Here is a 23,382-nt window from a genome sequence, read left to right on the forward strand (position 1 = left end):
CGCTGCCTGGGGAGGGGGGAATGGTCACCCGAGCTCACACACGCTGAGAACCAGACACTGTTCTAAGCACATCACACGTAGTAACCCTCACGTTCTTCACAACACGTAGGGTCTACACTATTATTCTCCCCCTTTTTAGCTGAGGGAACTCAGGCCCAGAGAGGCTAGAGAAGCTTGCCAGGTCCCACAGCTAGAGCCTAACCGAGCTAGCCCAAGCCCAGGCGGCAGGCTCTAAGCCCCATGGTGAGCTCCTATGCTATGCCACCTCCTAGGCCTCACACGCATGATGCTGTAGATAGAAGCAGGGGGACTGCCCTTGCTGGCCCACTCGTCAACCCCAGAGTTGAACCTCAAAATCCCCAGGCCCCTGTGTGTGCTCCACACAAACCCTCACCTATCAGCCCAGGGCCTCCGTGTCCCAGGCAGCTCTGCTTGTGGGATGAGATTCTGGCCCTCACAGCTTTGCTTCCTGGAGGGCTGTCAGAAGGGCCGGATGGGGAGGTGAAGACAGGATGGGTGCCGGTGGGAGGGGGAGAGCGGAGGGGACCCATGACCACAGCTGGAGGGGCGGGGCAGGAAGCAGAAGTGATGTGCACGGCGGCCTGGGTGATGAGCTGTGTGGTGAGCCTGCCTGGGAGCTGACACCACCATTTCAGGAGCATCTCCTGGGGGGAGAGAATGTCTGCGTAGAGCGTCTCCGCCCAGGACCCCAGGTAGGGAGGAAGGTGGGCGTCGGGGAGGCTGTGAGCCCTTGGGTGGGGACAGAGAGGCCCGGGAGTGGGGCTGCTCCATCCGGGGAAGAGCCTGTTGCTGTGACCCATGAGACTGTGTTCTGTCACTGACTTGCTGGGTGGCCTCATGCCTGCTCCGGGCCTCAGCGTCCTCACAGAGAAAGTGGAAACGCTATAGGGCATCGTCTGTAAGGCCGCTTCAGACGCTGACAGGGAAAGCCTTTAAGAAAGCTGGAAACAGGCTCCCTGGAAGATCAGATGATGGAGACCAGGATAGAGATGGAGCTCTGTGCATTAAGGTCATAAACTGTGCTGGCCTCCCAAGTGGGATGACCCCAGGGCCTTCTCCTATTTACTTCCCCTGGGGCCTGCATGTCACCTGGAATCCCACCACCCAGTCACTCCTTCGGGTGAGGCGCAGAAGGCCCTGGCTAGATTGCAGGCGTTCCTGCTCTCCACAGCACCCCCCCCCCCGGCCCTGGGTCTCAGAGAAGCTGCGGTCCCTGGCAGGCGCTGGAAGGGACAGCCCTCCGAGGAGTCCAGTTTAGGTAGGGGGAGCGTGTGGAGACTCCAGATTATAAACAGGTCCCCGTGAGGCTCCAGAGCCACCTCAAAATTGGGAAGAAGTTTCGAGCCAATGGTTGCCCAACAATAGGCCACAGGTAGCTCGCGGCGCTGCTGGAGTTCTGCACAGCATGGCAGAGAATGCCAGAGGAGGCGTGGGCATCCGGAGATCTGGAGAGGGAGCGTGAAGCCCTCCCCACACGGGAGGCAAGGGCAGAGGCACGTGCTCAGCCTCCAGGCTGGAATTCGGGCTGCTGTTCTCCCATGAGGCTCAGAGAGCAGGCCCCAACGGGAAGGTGGGACAATAAGAGCAATGCATTCTTTCTTTCCCAGTTCTGTTAAGGGCTTCATGGGAGACGGGCAGACAGACAGAGAACGAGAGAAGTGGGGTGGGAAAAGCATGGCTTGTTCTGGGGCCCAAAATGATACTCCCCCAGAATCCAGGCTTCTCTAGAGTCCCAGATCCCTCCCCAAACTCGCTCCATCTGCGCTCTGCCCCCTCTTCTGTGTGCAGAGCCCCTTCCCCACCAGCAGCGGCTGTGGTCCTGGGGACAAAGCCATCAGTCTGGATCCCCATTAGGCCTTAAATAATGAAATCCTAGCCAGGGGCTCCTCCTGGCTGTGTGACCTCAGGCAAGTCCCTTCTCATCCTTGGGCCCATTTGTACAGGTGGGGGATGGGCCAGGTTTGTAAAGGTCATTGCAGCTCTGACGTTCAGTGACTTACGAGGTATCCCATTCCCTCTCCGTTCCATATGCCATGATGGTTCATCCTCCATACCTCTGCCCACAGCTTCCGGAGCCCCGCCGGCCCCCGTCTCCGCAGCTCCATGGGTGCCCGCCTGTTCCTCCAGTGCCTCCTCCTGCTGCTGCGGCCCACGCCCACCCCAGCCCCCTGCCACACAGCCACCCGCAATGAGTGCCGGCGCAACCAAGTGTTCGTGCCCGGCGCGGCACTGGCCGGGGAGGGCGTGGACGTGACCAGCCTCAGGCGCTCGGGCTCCTTCCCCGTGGACACGGAGAGCTTCCTGCGGCCCGATGGCACCTGCACCCTCTGCCAGAACGCCCTGCAGGAGGGTGCCCTCCAGCGCCTGCCCCTGGCACTGACCGACTGGCGCTCCCAGGGCTCAGGCTGCCAGCGCCAAGTGGTCAGGGCCAAGGCCAACTCCATCGAGGGCGTGGCCAGGGAGGCGGCCAGCAACATCCGCAATGACTGGCGGCTGGGGCTGGATGTGTCTCCCAAACCCAGCGCCAATGTGCAGGTGACCGTGGCCGGCTCGCACTCCAGCGTGGCCAACTTTGCTGCCCAGAAGACCCACCAGGACCAGTACAGCTTCAGCACTGACTTGGTGGAGTGTCGCTTCTACAGGTGAGCGCTGCAGGTGGGGGTGGAGGAGCTCAGGGAAAGGGCTGGGAAACTGGGCGTGGTCCGGGAGCCCTGGGATGGCAGGGTGGCGACTGGGAGGCTGTGTCCACCAGGAGGATACACAACCCTGGTTCCCGCACACTGGGTGATGCGGTGCCCTCAGGGCCTCCTCCCCGGGGCCCCCTGAACAGGAAGAGCCCCAGGAGAGAACAGGTGGAGGAGAGGCGAGCAAGGCTGTGCTGAGATCCCCAACGCGGCGCCATTCGGATCTACGGAGTGCCCAGTCCCCTCTGTCCTGTGGGCAGGAGACTTCCCATCACTGGGCCTCATTCACCCACTCGACCACGATCATGCCTGTCATGTATCAGGCTCTGTGCTGGGAGTTAGGACTATAGGGCTAGACACCCCTCCCTTCAGGGACCGGGGTCCCACAGCCCCAGAAATGCCTGGTCTCCATGGAGCACCCCAGTCACCCACCCTGACTCCCTCCACAGTGAGACAGGGGGCACCTCCTGCCTAGTGGCCAGAGCTGTCAGGAGCCCGATCTAGGGGACAGACAGACAGGGCCACAGGACCGGGTTCCAAAGCTAGACGGTCACCATCAGTTTTCTAACTAGAAAATAAAAAGGAAAGAAAAAACTTTACTTTGCAAAGGAAAAGCAGAAATTCAGCATACCTAGGTCACCAGGGAGCAACCTTGGGTTTCCCTGACAGCTCAGTGGTTCAGAGCTTGGGCTTGGAGTCAGGCCACCCGGGTTCAAGTTGTCTTTCTATCACTTGTGACCTTGGGCAACACTGAGGGACGGCTGAATGGGGAAAACTGACCACTACTGGCCCATCTGATGTTTCTCTCGCCTTCCAGTTTTCACTTGGTACACTCTCCCCCACTCCACCCCAACTTCCAGAAGGCCCTCAGCGACCTGCCCCCCAACTTCAACACCTCCACAGAGGCTGACTACATCAGGCTCATCTCCCACTACGGCACCCACTTCATCCGGTCCCTGGAGCTGGGCGGCCGGGTCTCGGCCCTCACTGCCCTGCGCACCTGTGAGTTGGCCCTGAACGGGCTCACAGCCAACGAGGTGGAGGACTGCCTGGCCGTCGAGGCCCAGGTCAGCATCAGTGGCCGCGCCAGCTCTTCATCAGAACTCAAGGCCTGTGAGGAGAAGAAGAAGCAGCACAAGATGGAGACCTCCTTCCACCAGTCCTACCAGGAACGCTTTTCCCAAATAGTCGGGGGCCACCACAACTCCGTGGGCGACCTGCTCTTTGGGAACCGGGCCGGGCCGGAGCAGTTCTCAGCCTGGATGGACTCACTGCTGGCCAGACCCGGCCTGGTGGACTACACCCTGGAGCCTCTGCACGTGCTCGTGGAGAGCTGGGACCCACGGCGGGAGTCGCTGAGGCGGGCCGTGAGTAAGTACGTGATGGACAGGGCCCGGTGGAAGGACTGCAGCAGGCCCTGCCCCCCGGGGCAGCAGAAGAGCCCCCACAACCCATGCCAGTGTGTGTGCCCCAGCTCGGCGGCCACCAACCAGTTCTGCTGTCCCCGGCAGAGGGGCCTGGCCCACTTGAAGGTGATGAACTTCCAGGCGACAGGCCTGTGGGGAGACCACTTTACTGCTACAGATGCCTATCTGAAAGTCTTCTTTGGAGGCCAGGAGCTGAGAACCAACACGGTGTGGAACAATAACCACCCCAAGTGGGCGACGCAGCTGGACTTCGGGAACGTGCTTCTGTCCACAGGGGGCCCCCTGCGGGTGCAGGTCTGGGACAAAGACAATGGCTGGGATGACGACCTCCTCGGCACCTGTGACCAGAAAGCTCAGTCGGGCTCCCATGAGGTGAAGTGCAACCTGAACCACGGTCACCTGAGATTCTTCTACCACGCCAAGTGCTTGCCTCACCTGGAGGGGGCAACCTGCCTGCAGTATGCCCCCCACGGTCTTCTGGGGGCGCCTCCCGGAAACCGGAGTGGGCCAGTGTGGTGAGCGCAGTAGGCCTTGAGAGGACCAGGGGACCTCTGCCTGCACCGAATGGGGTTCTCACGGAGGGAGCCAGGGCCTCTCTTCACATCCCCAGTAGACAGATGGAAAACTGAGGCTTTTTTTTTTTTTTTTTCAATGAAGTGGCTGAATTTCCAGGCCAGCCCTGAAGTCTCCTGTCCCAACTGCCTTAGCTCTCTGATATTCTGGAGCCCTGGAATGAGCTGGGGCTAGGCCACGCCCTCTAGCGCCTGCTACCCGTGCCACAGCCTGGGTCGGGAGCTGGGCAGAAGGCCAGGAGGCCCTTCCTCCCAGACTGCTTGCTATCACTGAAGACCTTCCCTTGCAGCCCTTGCCAGCATGGGGAATTCTTCATCCCATTGGGCCTAAGCCTGCCCGTCCCGGCTGCTCTGCTTGCTCTCTCTTCTTCGCCCAGCCAGCTGTGCCCCTCAGCCAAATCCGGGACCGTCTGGACCGGCCTCGTGTGTGCGCAGCCTGACGCAGGACTGATACCTGGGCTGTGATGGCCGCCGTCATGGCCGTCCCTGTGGCAGAGGAGAGGGCCGGGACCAAACGTGGCCCGCGAGACGGACGTCTACATCAGCAACCCTACCCGGCAGGATGGGGGGCTCACCCCGGAGCAGGCCGGCAACTGGCTTTCCACTTCCGCTAGAAACATGGGCACCCGAAATATTTCACTTCCCTCAAAACTCCTGATTCAAGACCCAGCAGCACAAACCCGGGGAGAAAGGCAACAGACATTCAGCCCTTAGCCCGGTGGCCACAGGGAATGGTAAGGACTATGGTGAGCTGACTTAAGCAGCTCTGGCCCCGCCAGGCATTCCCAGGCAGGAGGGCTTGGCAGGGCTGGGGATTTCTGAAAGTAGCCAGAAACCCCAAATTAACTTCTCTAATTGTTGGCAATGCAGTTCCCTTTGTAAAAATAAAGCTATGTACAAATCACAGAGAACGTGTGTGCAGGCCAAAATCGATCCAGAGCCATCAGCTTGAAAGCTGTCATTTCACCAGAACCCATGTGACGGGCTGAAGAGCTCTCCCCCGTCCCCCACAGTTGGAGGGGAGAAGGCAGCGGCTCCAACTAGGGGGTGACTGAGGCTTCTTGGCCTTGGCATGTAGGGAACCCCAGAGCCTCGGGGTCTGCCCTCAAATGAAATGGTCTTTGTTTCACACACTTGGGACACAGGCCCACAGCGCCGGGTGGCGAGATTCGGGCAGCCTGCTAGAACCAGCAGCATTGGGCCGGGAGGGGCTGCCGTCAGAGGGGCCCCGGGTTGCTGGCCTGGCTTCCTGACTCTCTCCGAAACTCCCTGCAAATTAAGGCCTCTGAGGTTTGTGTGGACCCATACTCTCAAAAGCCCAGCAGTCATGTTACACTGACCCCGAATCCCCAAGGGGGGCGGGGGCAGGAGGGACTGGCTGGCTCTAAACGGCTGGTTGAAGCCAATGATCTTACACCTTTCCCTTCACAGCCATGCGCACAAACAAGAGCACAAGAAAAATCTTGAAAGGTCATGCAGGCTGCTGCGCTAATTAGAAAATAAACATGGGTGTGGGCCGTAGCCCGCTGGGAAAGCAGGCCTGGCTCAGGGGACTGCTCTGACCAAAGAGGGGAGCCTTGTTTCAGTGCCCATGGGATCAGTGACCTCCAGCAATCGCTTTGTTCCCTGGGCCTTGGTTTCCCCGGGAGGATTACTCTTCATTTTTCTCCCTTCTCAGGACTGTTTAGTAGAAGGGGGCCACAAGCCTTTCTAGAAGGTCAGTGTTCCATAAAGGGTACTGAAAGGTCATCTCGTTACCCCTCCTGGTGTTCCATCTAGGGTAGCTGGGACCCGGAGGATGTAGCTGTGGTTGCAGAAGTTACCGGCACAGCCAGGGCTCCGAGTCCTGCGCACGGCGCTCCGAGCCCCAGTCTTGGGAGGGATCAACAAGGCTCTAGAAAAAAGGGCCCTTGGGCGAAAAGGTGTGGGGTGGGCAGGGAGCAGGAATGGGCCGACCGTGTTGAGGGGCAGCTCGCCCTCAGCCCCAATTCGAGATCCGGGGTGACATTTCCCCTTCCAACCCACACAGACTGGAAGACTGTCAGCCTGAGGCCCCTCGTTTGCTCGGGGAGTTCCGTGCTGGGCCAGATGGCTTCCATCGGCCCTCCTCAGGTTCTGTCCTCACCGGCCCCACCCTGCTCTGGCCCGGGAGGCTGATCTGTCCGCACCCATCTCTAGCGGGCAAGAGATCGGGGGCTTGGGGAGGTTGGTGGGAATTTCAGAGACTAGAGCTTTTGCTCCCCTCCGGTCTCTCAGCGAGGTGTCCGTGTCCAGCTGGGTCACTGCTCTTCCCAGGGGGCTTCTGCCTGTCTCTGGGCGACTGCCCCCCTCTCTCACCCCTTCAGACCCGGGGATGGTAGCAGCTCCGCTATACTAATCCTGAGTTACTGCACTATCCCATGTGTTTCTCTATAACCCCCCTCTGTACACAGGCCTTTTAGAAACAACCCTCCCTGAAATTATCACAATTTGAATTTGCCACTGGCTTCTCCATGGCCTGAATGTTTGTGTCCCCTCCAAAGTCACAGGCTGAAATAGTAGCCCCCAAGGTGATTGCCTCAGGAGGGGGGTGCTGTGGGAGGGCACGTGAGCAGGATTAGTGCCGTCGTAAAAGAGGCCCCAGAGAGATTCCAGGCCCCTTCCACCGTTGGAGGACCCATGGGAAGCTGCTCTCTACAAAGAGAAAACAGGCCCACTGAATCCACCGACCTCGACCTGGGACTTCCAGACTCCAGAGCTGAGAGGAATGTATTTCTCCCGTGTGTAAGCCACCTGGTCTGTGGTATTTTGTTATAACAGCCCCAACGAGCCGATAGGGGCCCCGATGACACCCCACCTATGAGTCCTGGTGGAAAGCAGAGTCCCCCCCCGCCCAGCAGCTGGAAGTGCCCCACTCCTTTGCTTCCCCGTTCTCCCCCTGCAACTAGGAAAGGACATGTGATGGGGTCTGTCCGCAGGAGGCACCTGCCCCAGGTATGGGGTCCCTTCAGGAGCAGAGGTGAGCCCAAGTTTCGAGGATAGGTGATTTATGGGAGAGGCAATCCCAGAAAGCCCAGCAGGGGAGAGGACAAGTGAGCCAGGGAAGGGACGGTGACCCACCATTCAGCAAGTCACCACCGTGGGCCCCCAGAGCCAACGAAGAACACGTACCTCAGGGTTATCCCAGCTCCGCGTGGAGGGAGTTGGGCTGCAGTATAGCACCTCCCATCGGTCATTGGTTAGAGCTACATTCTTTTTCTACTGAGTTTATCCAGACTTGGCTTCTCTTTCTGGCAAATAAAAACCCTGGCTTGATGACACCGTCCCATCTTCTCCTTCACTACTTCAACACTCCGGTCCCCTTTCCCAACCATCCTTCCACCCCCATCTGTCCTTAGAAGCTGTTCGCGTGTCCCCAGCACTCCCCCTCGCCCCCTTCCCAAGCGCCCAGAGCACAGGACGGCTGGGACCACTCACAGGTGCCATCCTTGAGCAGATGGTTCCAGAGCACCTTCTGTAAACCAGGTCCCGCAAACTAGCCGTGCAGCCCACCTGCCGTCTGGCGGCCTGTCTGACCGGGAGACAGATGTGGACTTGGAGGAAGGTCCGGGGGCAGGGTGGCATTCAGGCTGGGGGGGGGGGGGGGGGGGGGGGTCTCGGCTGCATGGCTTTTTTCTCATCCCCCGTCCTAGGTCCAAGTGATCTCTCCTCAGACCTGGGGTTGGCACCAAGGTGCCAACTGGCACAGCCCAGTTTGGGGTTTTTTTTAAAGCAGTTCCCTCACAGCACCTTCATCTCCCTTCAAACCCACTGAGTGATCTCTGGGGTGCGGCCCCGCTGACCTGGAGGGGGCAGAGGGGGACCTGCTGGAGAACAGGCAGTGTGGGGCTGGGGAGAGCCCTCTGGGAGGCACAGGCGCCCTTGCAGCTTTGGGACGTGTGCATCCTCTCCACAGTGTTCCTGATTCCCCCACCCAACCCCGGGCATTTCCACATCCCGACATTTGTGCCCTTCTGCTCATAACCACAGCCTTCCCCGGGACAGCAACATCTCCCGGACATGTCTTCCAGTGGGCTCCTCACGCATCCCGGGGCTCCTGTCTGCTTCTCAGTGTCCCTCCAGCCTACCGTCCCTCGGCCCACTCCGAGCCGGCCCCCGCATCTGTGCCCGACGGCCTGAGCTAGGCCTGCTCTGCCCGCCCCACGGGGAAGCTAGAAGAGCCAGGGCACAGTGTCCGCGCCCCACCCATCCCAGACAGCCTTCGCCCAATGGCCGATGGGAGGTGGGTGGCACATCAACGCTCCAGCTCCTTGCCCGTCGCGGGGGATAACTCTGACGGACATGTTCTACCCTGATGCCCAGGGTTCCCCAGCAGGGTGAAGCTCCCGTGCCCACAGGGGCGACTTGCTCGAGCACACATGCTCTCTTGGCTGGCCTCCTTCCCGGTCTCAATCCCTCATTCCTCTACGGGTATTTTCTGGAATTACCCGCCCCCCCCGCCCCCCACAGAAACAACCTGCTTGTGAACCCCTGGCTCAAGGTTTGCTTCTGGAGAAACCAGCTAAGACACACATCTGACTATGTCATTGCCTTGCTTAAGAACTCTTCACTGGTTCCTTGTAGCTCGCGGGACAAGGCTCAGACCCCCTAAGGCGACCCCCTGTGCTGACCTCGCTCTCAGCTCTCTCAGACCCCCACCAAACCCTGCCTCACCGAGCGTACCGGCTCCTCGCTGGCCACGTTCGCTCTTGCCCTTCCCACACGCCGCCTCCCCTTTCTGCAAATTATCTCCACCACCCTAAGTCCTCCTCAGCCTTCAGGCTTCAGCTTCCAAGACAGTTTCCTCCAGGAAGCCTTCCCTGGTTTCCAGGTCAAAGTCACAGCCCACTGTCAGGCCAAGGGCCACTTCTACCTTAGCCAGCGTGGAACCAATAGTCCAGCCCCTGGCCCAAGTCTGCTGCTTGAAAACTACTGGATGGGCGATTAGATGGGAAATGCATAAATGAATGAATGGAACCCACCGAAGACTCCTCCACCCTGTGTTTGAACTCTCCCACAGGCAGGGGGCTCATTACCTCAGGAGGTAGCTGTTCTGCCTGTGATGGGCTCTAACCACGAGCTGTCAGGGGACACAGAAACCTGTCTTCTCAGAGCATGCAGCCCTACCAGCGGATCAGGCGCCCTGTGTATCTACATCTCTGGTCCCATCTGCGGGCTGACTGACAACCTGACAACCACCGGCTGCCACTCACGCCTCCCTCCGGGAGGCTGCCACAGAGGGAACACGCATGGCCCGGTGCAGGGGCTGGGCCAGCCGCCGCCTCTCTGTCAATGACAATGGAAACGAGAGTCTCTCAGGGACCGGATGGATGGCTCTTCACTCTTACCCACCTCTCACCTGCAATGGCCCCAGGCACGACTGAGTCAGTTCCAGCTGGGGGTAGCTCTTTCTCCGGGCACAGCAGGTGCCCCCTTGACCTGGGCAAATCGTGACCCCGGAAGGGCAGGCCCACCCCCCTAACCTGCTCACGGGATCCCTCTCCACGCCCCCCACCCTGCTGCCTGATGAGGCCTTTTCCAGCTAAGGCTTCCGTAGCCCGAGCGGCCACACACACAGGCAGGGCCAGACTGAGCATCTGCCTGGCATCATACAGTGCAGGATGGGGGGTGGGGGAGTGCGTCTGGCTCAGCTGAGATTCTCACCAGGTGGTTAGGGTTAGTGTCACGCACAGAAAGAGATCAACCTCCATCACAGACAGGACCCTCAAGAGCAGCCAAGGACTGACATCCAAGCCAGGCCACAAATGAAATGATCCCGGCCACACAATCACCCAGACTAGCCAGAGACATATCATATGAACCTTGGTTTTGATCCAAGACTGAGTCTCAACCTCAATTAGTTCTCTCTAGTACACTGCAATCACGCAACCCCCCTCCCCTGCAGATCTCGTGGTTCCCAGCTATAAAACAGGGGCTAGAACGCTGATTTCTGCACCGCTTTCCCGCTGGGAGCGGCTAGGCCTTGGCCCTCAGTGGGCATGGCCGGATGGACCCAACACCCGCAGTGTCCCCCGGGGAACACCCCCTGAGCACCACCTCCCCCATGCTTGGAAGAAGCCCGGCCCCGCTTGCCTTCCTCTTTCCAAAGGCCCAGACACACAACCCAGCCTGCCAGACCCCCAACAGCTGCTGTTGTTTTGCGGGCTGTCTTGGAATCTGTGTGCCGCGGGGCTCCCACAGCACATCTGGGCTCACCATGCATCTGCACAACAGCTGGTTCCCAGCTTCCTCTTAAAAGGGCAGTGATGTCAGCTCGTTGGCAGGACACTGGCTTTTCCCCTGGGGAAACCCAAACTCCCTGTGAGACTCAACCATCCTGGAATGAAGCTGACCATCCCCCCCCACCCCCGCTTTTGTCCGTATTCACAGGAATAGGCCCCTCTGGGACCGGGGACCTTTGCCCAAGGTCCTGCTGCCGCCAGCCAAGGCCGCGATGCAGTGGGGACATGGTGCCGTCCGCTCCTGCCCCTCTCCCACGGGAATGCGGCACTTGGGGTGATTTCATTCTGTAAAGCATTTCTCCAAGCCGGAGGAATTGAGAGACTTGCTGCCCTTCCTTGCCTCTTCCCTTCCATTCTTTCCCGCTAATAGACAGCATTTCTGGAACACTGACTGTAGCGTTCAAAGGAGCAGACCTGTGCTGATGCATTTAATCTGCCCAGCAGCTTAGGAGGGGGGTGGACTTATCCCCACTTTAGAAATGACGTCTCCCAGAAAGCGGAGGGCCTTCCCCCACTTCATTCCGAACCTCCTCCGCTCGTGCCACCGTCGGACCCCCCAGATGTTGAGAGCCCAGTTTGCACTCCCCTTCCTCGTCTTCAGAACCATCTCCACACCTCAGAGCAGCTGAAGGGGATCCACTTTAGGGGGGTGCTCGCAGGGGGGAGGAATCTCTCTCTGCCACCGCTCGCTCTTTAGAAATGTCATAAAATATACCTAGCATGTTTATCACTTTAACCATTTGTAAGTGCACATAGTTCAGTGGCTTTAAATACATTCCCAATGTTGTGTAAGCCTCACCCCTCTTCACGCTTGGAAATTTTCCAGCATCTCCGACAAAAACTCTGTACCCAGTGAACAGTAACTCCCTCTCCGTCCTCCCCCCAGCCTCTGTAACCCCTATTCTACTTTCTGTCTCTACAAATTTGCCTGTTCTAGGTGCCTCGTACAAACAGGACCCTACAGTTGTCTTCTGTGCCTGGCTTCTCTTGCTGAGCACGGTGTTTCCAGGATCCATCCACATTACAGCACGTGTCAGGACTTTGTTCCTTTTATAGCTGAATGATATTCCCTCCTATGTATGTATCATTTTGTTTATCCAGTCGTCAGTCCACGGACACTTGGGTTGTTTCCACTTTTTGAACCATTGTGAACAATACTGCTATGAACACTGGGGTACAAGTATCTGTTTGAGTCCCTGTTTTCACTTCTTTTGATATATACCGAGCGGTGGGATTGCTGGGTCACATGGTTGTTCTAGGTTTAACCTTTTAGGAAACCACCAGATTGTTTCCACAGCCTGCCACTAGCTTCTTCGCCACTCTCTGCCCTCACCTTCCTGTGTTCAAATCAGGACTTGAACCCAGATCCAGCTCAGCCGTCCAGCCACAGGGAAACCATCCTCACACTCATGGCAGGACCATGGCAACTCCAAGATTTCCTAGGGCCCAAGGGCCCAGCCTTGCCCACCACTCCGCCATCCCCCTACAGAGCACGGGGCCCACCGGGCAGGGGCAGGGGGAGAAAGCTGAATGAGTGGGCACCTATTCCTGGGTGGCGAGATTCTCTTGCCTAGTATGCTAAGTCGCTCTGTCTTATCATAACTGCTTCCACAGCCCCTCGCACGCGCCTGGCATATAGCAGGTACTCAATAAACACTGGTGAGTGAATCCATGTTGACGTGCATCTCTGCCCCCAAAGGACTATGAGCAGGGGGGTGGCTGAGACAGCGAGCATGGAGCCCAGCTCCTGAGAAAGCAGGCACAGAATGCTGCACCCGAGCTGGGCTGGAGGAAACGCCGTGAGGTCCTCCATCCTTACCTTCTGGGAGAAGCAGGCTCCCCACTGCCCCACGGTGGCGTGTGGAGCTGATATATTTGGAGAAAGGGACCCACCAGAGCCAGCCAAGGTGCCCCTGGCCTCAGGCATAGGTGCACAGAGGTACAAACGCCTAGTAAGATGCCAAGGTGCGGATGGGACTCTAGGGGTTTCTGTTTTTACCTTTATGTACCATGTCTCAAGTGCCCGCTACGCGGCAGGCCCTGTGTAAATATGCATTATATTATTTTGTTTTCCTAAGAGCCCCACTTCACAGATAAGGAAACTGAAGCTAAGGAAGGTGTGGTAACTTGTCCACGATGCTGGGAAGGGTGAGGTTTGAACCAGGGACGGTGCTGCCAGTGGTCCAGAGTACATGTCCTGCACCTGCGCCCAGGCCTACCCTCCCAGTCTGCCTTCCCTGGGCATCAGCCCCTCGGCTGCCGCGGACCTGAGGCAGTGCCCACCCCCCTAAATCTCTCCTTTGCTCCCATCGGTTCTGGCTTTCCCTCTGGCTCCCCATTCCCTCTGCCCTGGTCCATCCTGCACTGCAAGGTTCTCTAAGACCCTGGCCACCCCCTCTGCTCTCCTTGGCATTTGTAAATGATTCCTACAGGCTACAGAGCGCTCTCCAGGCGCCAGAACTAGGGGCACTCCCTGAGCCATACCCTCTGGACCAGAAGAGGGTAGGGAAGGCTGGATTGGGAATTCCAGGAAGCTTAAAGGAATAGCAGGGAGCACGCATTTGCTGAGCATCTCTCTGGGTGGGGCCCGGTGCTAGGCATGCGGACCCTCCTTCTCTCTGTCACTTTGACCTCCTCGGCCGGTAGGCAAGGACCCCGCAGGCAGGATAGGACAAGCGCTGGTTCGAGGCCTTGCAGACTGGCCCGGGAAGCTCACTCCCTTCCTTCCGGATGGCCGCCCGATCCCCCACAGGGGACTGGAAAGGAAGCAGCCAGTCGCTGGAGGCAGCTCAGGGGAGGGCCCTGGGGACGGGACTCCAGCCTGGCCAGAACCTCCCTTCCCACTCCTGAAAGAGCAAAGCTGGGCAGAGAAGTAGAAAAGCCTGTGTTTAACTGGAGCCAGCAGTCTAAACAAAAACATCTGTTCGTGATTTCAAAAACAAAACAAAAATACGGTTTGCAGAACCAATTCACATGTCAAATGAGATGGCAGGGAATTCTAGAACGTTGTGAAGAACCCAAAGTGCTTTCAAGTCCTTTGGAAACCATTTAAACTGTGCAAATGTGCTTATTAAGCAAACCGTGCAAATTGGCTTATAAACTCTGAGTAACACCTTGTGACTCCGATCTGGTACCTACTGGAGAAGCAGGTGCTACAGGGACCCAGCCCAGGCACACGGGAGCTTATTCTTGGCTAGCATCCGTAGCATATCTAAAAATGATACTAGGGCTTTCCTTGAAAAGCTTCAGTGATATAGACCCTCTGGTCGTTTCTTCCTTCCCTAATTATGTCCCCCACCTATTTCTAAAAAACATTTATTGTCTTCGTCGTATAGCAAGACTGGGCAAAAGGGCCTTTATGCTTGCCATCGGGAGCAAAGAGCATTCCCCAAGCCCTCCCGGACCAGTTGTGTGTAGTGGGCTCTGCCTTTACTTGCTAAGTGACCTTGAGCAACTGCCTTCTCCGGCAAGTACCCAGCCGCTCATGCATCACCTGGCCAGACTAACAGCTAAATCACACGTGTGCTTCGGCTGGAAAGGACCTCACCTGGAAGCAGCTACAAACAAGCCACGTACAGCAGCATCGGAAAGGGGCCCTGCTCATGGGGGGGGGGGGCCTGTCCTGCTGCTGATCCCACAGACAGGTGGGGACCTCAAAGAGGGTCTCTGGGGCAGGGGAGCATCATGCACTCCATTTTAGAGATGCAGAAACAGAGGCTGGGGCAATGTATCAGGCACATATTCGGTGCCCAACAGTGCCCATTGGCTCAGCACTCACTCATGGAGACTCTGCCCACTTATAGGGACATAAGGGCCCCCGTCCGCAGCCCACGGCTCTCACCTCCCCTCCCAGAAACCCATTCCTGGGGCGGGGTGGGGGGGCAACTTTCCTCCTCAGCAAAGCTTCCCTAGAAAAATCTCTGTGTAAAGCCAGGTCCCCCTGCTTGTCCTCAGCCAAGGAGAGAAGAGGCCCAGCGGGGGAGACCGCCAGCCAGTGTGCTGACGCTGGCCTGACCGGGAATCCAAGGCAGGAGGGACAAGGGCCTGTCTAGACTGCAGCAGCCTCGCGCAGGAGGGAGGGAGGGACCAAGGCAACCAGAAGGGGGGCTCATCACGTACGGCCAGCACCTCCTCTCCCCGCACTTTCCTGCCCCCCTCCCCCACCAGGGTTGCCCTTCCAAGAAGGTTAGGGGTAGCAGGTTTCTTTAGCCACTTGGAGCCTGCATTCTTCAGATTCTCCCTCAAAACCCTTGAGAGGAAATTGAGCCCCAGGGACAAGGTCAGAACCTCCCTCTGTGAAAGTCATAAACACACCTGTGTTTTCGTGCCCATCTGGAAAGCCCAGGAAAGCACCACTGGCACCCGCCATGCAGGAAACACCCCCCAGGAACTCAGCAGAGCCCGTGTCCAGCCAGCTCCGGCAGGTGCTTTTCAGAACCGTCTGCAGCTTCTAGGACCCAAGCCCTAAGCAGATGCTTCTCTGCATGGAAGGTGCAGAGCAAGGCTTCCAAAGGCAGGTCCACACTGACATTTTCCGTCAAGGACAAAGGAGCAAAATAAGAACAGAGACAGCGTGTTACAGGCGCCCCTTTATCTACTCGAGGACCTGTCACTGTGCCCCACCCCAAGAATTTGTCCTTGGTTTGGGAGGTTAAAATGTCCTTTTATGATATGATAGTGTTGTAAGAGTGGTGAATTTCTTTTTAATGGAAAATTTTTGCATTTTCCTTTGCAAAATTTTGCATCCTAATATTCTTTTGAAAATTCTATTGTCACCGCACTCAAAATGTTGGGGAACCAGTGGAGAGAACACAAAAGGGAGCCCCCTACACTTTGGAGGGGGTCACAGTTTTTGTGTTTGCTTTGAGAGCCTGATGTAAACTCTGGACCCTCTCCTGAGAAAAGTGCATAAACACACTTTTACATGCAACCTCAAACCTCGGAAGCCCTGAAACTCTCAGTGAAGGAGAAAGGAGGAAAGTTCCATCAGCACGTGCCTGGTTAGGCACCCACAGACTCAGGGAGGTTCTTAGGAAATGCGGTTTCTTTGGGGCTTCAGGCTGTAGGTTAGTGATTGGTATCAATTTAGATGCTCCAGTGGATCTGGAAAAGAAGGGAAAAGAAAGGGGCGCCTGGGTGGCTCAGTTGGTTGAGCGACTGCCTTCAGCTCAGGTCATGATCCTGGAGTCCCAGGATCGAGTCCCGCATCGGGCTCCCTGCTCAGCGGGGAGTCTGCTTCTCCCTCTGACCCTATCCCCTCTCATGTGCTCTCTCTCTCTCTCATTCTCTCTCTCAAATAAATAAATAAAATATAAAAAAAAAAAAAAAAAAGAAGGGAAAAGAAAGAACCCTGGGCAGGGAGTCAGCATGCTGGCTGTGCCTTGGCTCCCTGCACGACCTTGGCTAAGGCATGGCCCTCCAGCCTCAGATCCCCCATCTGCTACGTGAAGAGGTCCGTTGTGAAGTACAAGCTCCCTCAGAGACCATATTCCAGTAGTGAAGGGATTTCCAGTAGTGAGTTCCAATAGTCAGAAAATATTCGCCAAAGTTTCGTTCATTCTTTCTTTCAAAAAGAAGAGTTACTACACCTGCAACTTGCTAGGTCTTGGATAATTGGAAATGCATCAGCCACAGTCCCCAGCCCCAGGTAGCCTCCAGTCTGTGGAGGAAGCAGCAGTCAACTGTTACCAGCAGGCACTCTGAGGGCAGCTTGATGACGTCCGTCCCAGCTCCCTCGGGGATGCGCGTGGAGCCTTGGGCAAATGGTGAAACCTCTCTTAGTCTGCAAATTAAAAACGGAACCCCCTGCCTCAACCTGACCTGCGAGGCTTTGGTGAAAGAATATGCACAGCGCCCTGATCTGAGGTGCGGAAGCCACCACAGGCATCCCATCGGTGACTGTCCCCTTCTACCTTGCCTCACAAACACCAAACGCCCTGCGAAGTCCTGAAGCATCAGACACTGCTGGTCACCTCCCATGTGCCGAGCCCTTCCAGACCCTGGGGACAGGAGCCCAATCTCACACGGCCCTTCCCTTAAGCAGTTCACGTGTTAGCGGGGGACAGAGACAAGGGCACACACAATAGCACTTGCACAGTCACTAGACCCAAGTTGCCTGGTGTCCTCCTTGAGCTGTCCTGGAGCTACTGGAGGGACGGTGTCCATGCAGGGCCTGGAAGAGGGCTGTGCTGGTTATTCTCTGCTCCTCTCTCCCCCCACTCCCCATCTCTGGACCCCGGTCCCCTAGACCATGGTGCTGGGACCTACTCCAGTCAAAGGGAGGCACTGACAGATCAGCGGATGAGAGGAGAGAGAGGTCGGGCCTCTCCCCTACCTCCACCAGCCCTGTGCTCCGTGATGTTGCTCGGGTCATGGCTGTTCCAACAACTCAGTTCCTGGCAGATGGTCCCCAACACCCCCTGAAGATACGTGTAGTGGGCTCAGGGAGGGCTACGCTGTCCCTTGCTCCTTCGGGTCCATGGGCGGTTACCACTCGCCCCTGTACTAGGTCCGGGGTGCCCCACCAGTCCTAGCTGGTCCCATTCACCCGGCCCCCGCCTCTGCAAATGGTCCTCACATTCGGTTCCCATCACAATCCAAGCTAAGGCTGCCGTTCATTCTCTGCCGGGACCCTAACTGTCGCAGGGCCCAGCACACAGTGTAAACTATTTGTATGTAAAAATTAAGATTAGGGGCACCTGGGTGGCTCAGTCGGTTGAGCATCTGCCTTCGGCTCAGGTCATGATCCCAGGGTCCCGGGATCGAGCCCCGCATCGCGCTCCCTGCTCAGCGGGGATTCTACTTCTCCCTCTGCCCCTCCCCCTGCTTGTACTCGCCCTCTCTCAAATAAATTTTAAAAATCTTAAAAATTAAGATTAAAGATATGCTCTGATTTCCCTTTTCCAACCCAAAGTCCCTCAAATATCATAAAAAGTGTATAGCTTTAAAATTCTATGCCAGTTCTGAAAAAGAGGTCGGAAACTGTGATGAGTCCCTGAGAGACAGAAGACCAGTGGGATGGGCCAGGCAGGGGGGTTGGCAGCCCACAAGCCGTGTAGGTAAACGCCCTCTGTGAGAGGCGGAACCCGTTTTCAGGAAGTTTTGGCTCAGAGATGCCAACCCAGGGAGCAGGAGGAAGCCTGGGCCCCCACTGTGGCATGGCTTGGAGCATTCCAGCAGAGGCAGCTGGAGAGTCTGACTCTCCCTGGGCCCCCTAAGGAGCCTGGGTCAAGTCAAGGTAGCAGGGGAGGGTTCCCTCAGTAGCAGCAGGGAGTGGGGCACTTCGGGCAGCACCCTGGGGCCGATATACACCTGGTACAAGGGGGCACCCCTGCCAGAAGGTCAGCCACTGGCCCACACGGGCATCAGCATGTCCCATCCCTCCCCCGGAGCTGCCAGCTCAGGCTGCACCGAGTAGGCACAGACCTTACAAACAGGATAGTCTGAAATCTCAAGACAAAGATGAGTGCACAACCCAAACTCACCAACCACGGACGAAAACCAACAACACAAAAGACAAGCCCCCCACTCACTAAAGAACTAACGTCCAAGGAAACAGGGCTAACCGAGTCGGCCCTCAAATAAGAAGATCTTCAAAGAGATTGACGCTTATTCAACCCAAAAAAGAATGAAATGGAAATCTGAAACATATAAAATGTGACTGGGGGTGGGGTTTGGAACAGATCCACTACATACTTATCAGAACCGCTAAAGTTAAAGAGACTGACAATACCAAGTGTTGGTAAAGATGTAGAGGCACTGGAACCCGCACACTGTTTGGAAAAGAGCTTGGCAATTTCTTAAACAGTTCAACATACACCTCACGTGTAAGTCACTCTCCTCCTAGGTATCTAGCAAAAGAAATGAAAGTTTATGCCCAGGGGTGCCTGCCTTCGGCCCAGGTCATGATCTCAGGGTCCCGGGATCGAGCCCCACATCAGGCTCCCTGCTCAGCGGGGAGTCTGCTTCTCCCTCCCCCTGGCTTGTGCTCTCTCATGCTCTCTCTCAAATGAAAAAATAAAATATTTTTTAAATAAATAAATAAATAAAATAGTTGTAAGACCAGATAGACTGGATGAAAGAATTGGCTCTACATCTAGCTACCTAAGAATTAAACAGATTGTATTAAACATTTATGCCTATTAATTTAAGAAAGACAACCTGGTAGAAAAATAAACCCATAAGAGAATAAATCCAAAGGGTCAATAAACATACGAAAAGATGTTCCATCTCAGTAGTAATTGGAAAAGTCATATTAAGATAAAAATAAGACTACATTTTTTTTCCTCATCAGATTGGAAAAAGGTAAAAAGACTGGTGACCTCAAATGTCAGAGTGAGAAGGGGGAAGTGGGTATTGTTATAAACCGTTGGTGTTTAATTCAGCCCAGAAGACGGCCTCACCTAGTTCAAAGAAAGAATGACAAGAATGACAGTTACTTTGGGAGTGCGTAGACACGCTGTCCCATAGGCTTTGCGCATGGGTGACGTGAGGAGACGGTAGGAAAAGGAAAGAATCCACTAAGAGGAGGTATGAAGTCAAATTTGAAAGGCCCAGGTCTTAGAAAATATATCACTATGACTCATGGGAAACAAGCATTTCTTGTGGGTGTTGAGGGGAACCTCTTGAAAGCACGTAGGGTTTTGAATAGCATCGAGTCCGAGAACCACAAGACCTTGAGGGAGGGTTTTCAAAGAAATCATTCCGCCCCCCTCAACCCCACCACCACCCAAGCAGAGAGAGCTAGGGCACTCTTCCAGAAGGATTCTGAACCTTGGAAATGTCAAAGAGGATCCCAGTATTGCTGGCTCCAGCAATGAAATGAGCAAGGGCTTGGAGTCACTCTCCAGGCCTCAGTGTCCCTATCTATAAAATGGGGCCATAATACTGCCCTGTGGTATTGTTGGGCTGTTGAATGGGATGAGGACAATAAACAAAGCCAAATACAGCCCCTGACAAAGTAAGCACTCTCATACAGAACATAATAAAACAAGCACAGGCTATTGATCTGAGAACCGCTTGGCTACAGTGTGGACTGAGAGCATAGAAGGGTGGAGAGGACAGGCTCTAAGGGAACGTGTGTGTCTGATGACATTTTACAGCTAAAAACAATGCAACGTACGTGGGAAAGCAAGCGTTACCATCTTTACAAATCGAGACGGAAAAGACAAGAAGAAAGTCAACAAAGAACACACAGACAGTTCATAAAAGAGAAAATACAAATGGCCAATAAACATGAAATAAAGTTCAACCTTACTATCAATTTCAAAGAAATACAAAATTAAACAAGTATGAGATCTATTTTGAGCCACAAAATGGCAAGAACTTTTTAAAAATGTAACAGGCAGTGCTGGCTAGAGAGAAGAGCACACTCAGGCATGAACTGCTCTTCAGGATTGCAAGGGGGACGTTTCCAGAGCACACACTCTGGAGGTGCGGTTCAAAGACCTTGCAAGTGGGGATTCCCTTTATTTAGAAAACAATCAGAGGTTCTCACCGCCATATGCACATCTGGGGGTATCAACTCCTTCTGTCCCCCTGTCTTTTCCACCCCTCTATCCACAGGTAAGCGTGAACAACGGTGTCCTGGCCGCAGTCCACAGTCCACAGGACCAGCGGCCCCTCCCTTGAGACGGAGGGCAGGGCAATGAAGAACAGGTGAAGTTGGAGACAGGGGGTCATTTTCCCCCGAGCAGTGCCAGAGAAGGTTGACCTTCCCCAGGAAGCAGGACAAAGTAGCTGCTCAGAGAGGCCAAGACAAGAGTGAGGGGGTGTCATCCAGGTCCTCAGAGTGACGGACACCAAGATGGGATTAGATGTATGAGAGATTTATTTGGGGAACCCACCGTGAAGGAGGAAGGGGGAGGCGGCAGAAGGCAGGGAGGGCCTGCCATGATGCAGGCTGATAGTTGGGGAAAGAGAGAGAGAGAAGGAAGGGCCCCTCATGGCCGTGTGGCTTGAGGAGCTCTGGGGCCGAGCATGGTGGGGAAGACCCACGGTAAGCTGCCAGTTGGGAGAGACACTGCAATGGGCAGGAAGTGCCCAGCTCTAGTGGCCCCTGAAGCTTCCTGACCCAACGCAGCTGTCTCCTGGGCCACCCAGAGGCAGGGAAATTTTCTGGAAGCAGGGTTGTCTGCCCTAATCCAACTGCAACAAACTTAATCGCCCTCCAGTCAGCTCCCCAGGGCTCCGCTGCTGCTGGCTTCCTCTGGGACACCACCAAGTCAGCCCTTCCCAAGGCCTCTCCCTGGCCTGCTACCCACCACCCCTCATGCCGCGCTGCCCTGCACCTGCTCTGGGTGTTAGAGAAGTCAGCATGGCTTTCCTAAGAAAACAGCTGTGTGAGACACGGAGGAGTGCCTTCGTCCCTCATACTGGCTCCTCTAGGAGGGAAGAGACGTGGATGAGCTCTGCCTCCTGGACACTCTGGCCTCCAACTCCCTGCCATTACTCGCCTACTGGCTCAAGCTTCCCTGACTTTCAGGGAGCCTCCGGTGGGTCCCTGTCCCTACTTTGGTGACACCTCCGCTGGACTCCTTTGCTCCGGGTCTTAGAATAACAAGCTCATCAGAACAAAGACGATTCCTGCGGGAATTCCTGTCGAAAGTAGGGCACAGCACTGGGCACCCTACCTTAACTTTGACCTTTCTCTACAAAATAAGTATTTTAATCTCCTTTACAGTTGAGGAACTGGAGACTCAGACAAGGTGAGTCACCCACGATCTCAACGGCCAGGGGACACATGCTGAAACCATTCTTGCCGCCGGAGCAGAGAGGGGTGTGTGTCTCAGCTGTGGCCAGACAAATGGGCAGGGAATGCCACAGCCAGGGACAGCACTGCCAGGAGAAAGGCCCAGCCGTCATGGGCTTCTCTAGTGACACGGGGGCCTTCTCTAGCCAGAGGGTGGGAGTGGGGGGAGGAGCTGGGGGGAGTGACAATACTGGTTGAATTTTCATAACGAGCTGCTGATCATGCCTTACTTATGGGAATAAAAGATAAACAGCCTTTTGTAAGGAGAAGCCGAGGTAAAGATCTAACAGTGCTGATTCTACAGGAGAAGCTGGGGGTCCCCAGACAGGACACGGTGGGAAGATCTGTCAGGCAACATCTGGGTGGGCGCTCCATTGCTCCAGCTTATCCTAAACTGGTTCTTGGGACAAGCAGAGATGACAAAGGCCCTCTGGGGGTCCCCCTTCCACAGAATATGACCAGTTCCTGGAGTCTGGTCAAGGCTGGGAGGGTAAGCGGGGTCAAGAAGAACTCAGAACATTTGAGCCCTGGGGGTCCAAGGGTGAGGAGGTCTGACTCCAGGCCCACATGTCCCTGGGCTCCATGCCCCCAGGGTCCATACCCTCAGTGTTTCCTTGTTCTAGAAGCTCCATCAGAAGGGAGCAATGGAGGGGGGGCGGAGCAAGATGGCGGAGGAGTAGGAGACCTGGATTTCGTCTGGGCTCAGGAATTCAGCTGAACAGGGATCAAACCATTCTGAACACCTACGAACTCAAGAGGAGATCGAAGAGGAGAGTAGCAACAACTCTCTGAACAGAGAAGCGACCACTTACTGGAAGGTAGGACGTGCGGAGAAGTGAATCCGAGGCGATATTCCGGAGGATAGACGGCGGGGGATGGGGCCTCCATCAGCCTCTTCTGGCAAGTGATGGAGCCGCGGAGCACAAAATCGGAACTTTTAGAAGCCGGCTCCGCTGAGAGACATCGCTCCAGTGGCTAAGTGGGGGGTGGAACCCTCGCGGGACAGTGTGGTCTCAGGACCCTCAGGGTCACAGAAAGACCGGGGGTGCCTGAGTGCGGCAGAGCTCCCAGGGATCGGAGCGGGGAAGCCGGCTGCAGAGACGGAGCCGAGGCACAGGCTCTCAGCTCGGGGTGGCCATAAACTGTGATCCGCGGCCCAGTCGGGCCACTGCTCCTCCAGCAGGGACCCAACAAGCGGCAGAGCCGGGGAGACTCCCCTTCCTCCCCCGGGAGGAGCAGCGCGGGAGCACACCGCAGGGATCTGCTGGGTTGGGAGACCCCACACGGGGTCGGGTGCCAGAGAGAGAAACGCTCGGTCACAGGCCAGGTGAGCACGGGGTGCGGCCGGAGACCGGGGAGACGGGAGTGATTGACTGCTTTTCTCTGGGGGCGCACTGAGGAGCGGGGCCCCGAGTTCTCGGCTCCTCTGGGCGGATACTGGGAGGCCACCATTTTCACCCTGGTCCTCCAAAGCTGTACTGAGAGCTTGCAGGGAACAAAAGCTCCCGAGAGCAAACCCGAGCAGCTTGCTTAGCCCGGACCGACAAGGGTGGGGCAATTCCGCCTCCCGCAAAGACATTTTGGAACCACGGCAACAGGCCCCTCCCCCAGAAGATCCCCACGAACAGCCAGCAAGCCAAGATCAAGTTTACCGATCAAGGAGAACGG

The 23,382-nt window shown here is 56.3% G+C and overlaps 2 protein-coding genes across 14 annotated transcripts in view; one reads left to right on the forward strand and one right to left on the reverse strand.

The window, feature by feature from the left end:
* Positions 1-23,382, reverse strand: part of PALD1 (phosphatase domain containing paladin 1) — a 150,261-nt gene that overhangs the window by 28,282 nt on the left and 98,597 nt on the right. The window contains exon 20 of one of the 13 annotated variants that reach the window (XM_073878874.1): positions 15,635-16,067. The exons of the other annotated variants lie outside the window; for them this stretch is intronic. Coding sequence (XP_073734975.1) covers positions 16,050-16,067 — 18 coding nt within the window. The 3' untranslated portion in view covers positions 15,635-16,049. Of the gene's footprint in view, positions 1-15,634; positions 16,068-23,382 lie in introns of those variants that run through there. 13 annotated transcript variants of the gene reach the window in all.
* Positions 562-5,615, forward strand: PRF1 (perforin 1). Its single transcript, XM_025850267.2, has 3 exons — positions 562-713; positions 2,088-2,663; positions 3,523-5,615. Exons 2-3 carry the CDS (start codon positions 2,125-2,127, stop codon positions 4,649-4,651), a joined length of 1,668 nt encoding a protein of 555 aa, XP_025706052.1. The 5' UTR covers positions 562-713; positions 2,088-2,124; the 3' UTR covers positions 4,652-5,615.

The sequence above is a fragment of the Callorhinus ursinus genome, unplaced genomic scaffold (assembly GCF_003265705.2).
Source record: "Callorhinus ursinus isolate GAN/ISIS: 27379988/994484 unplaced genomic scaffold, GSC_fseal_2.0 scaffold31, whole genome shotgun sequence".
In the NCBI taxonomy this organism is placed as follows: domain Eukaryota; kingdom Metazoa; phylum Chordata; class Mammalia; order Carnivora; family Otariidae; genus Callorhinus; species Callorhinus ursinus.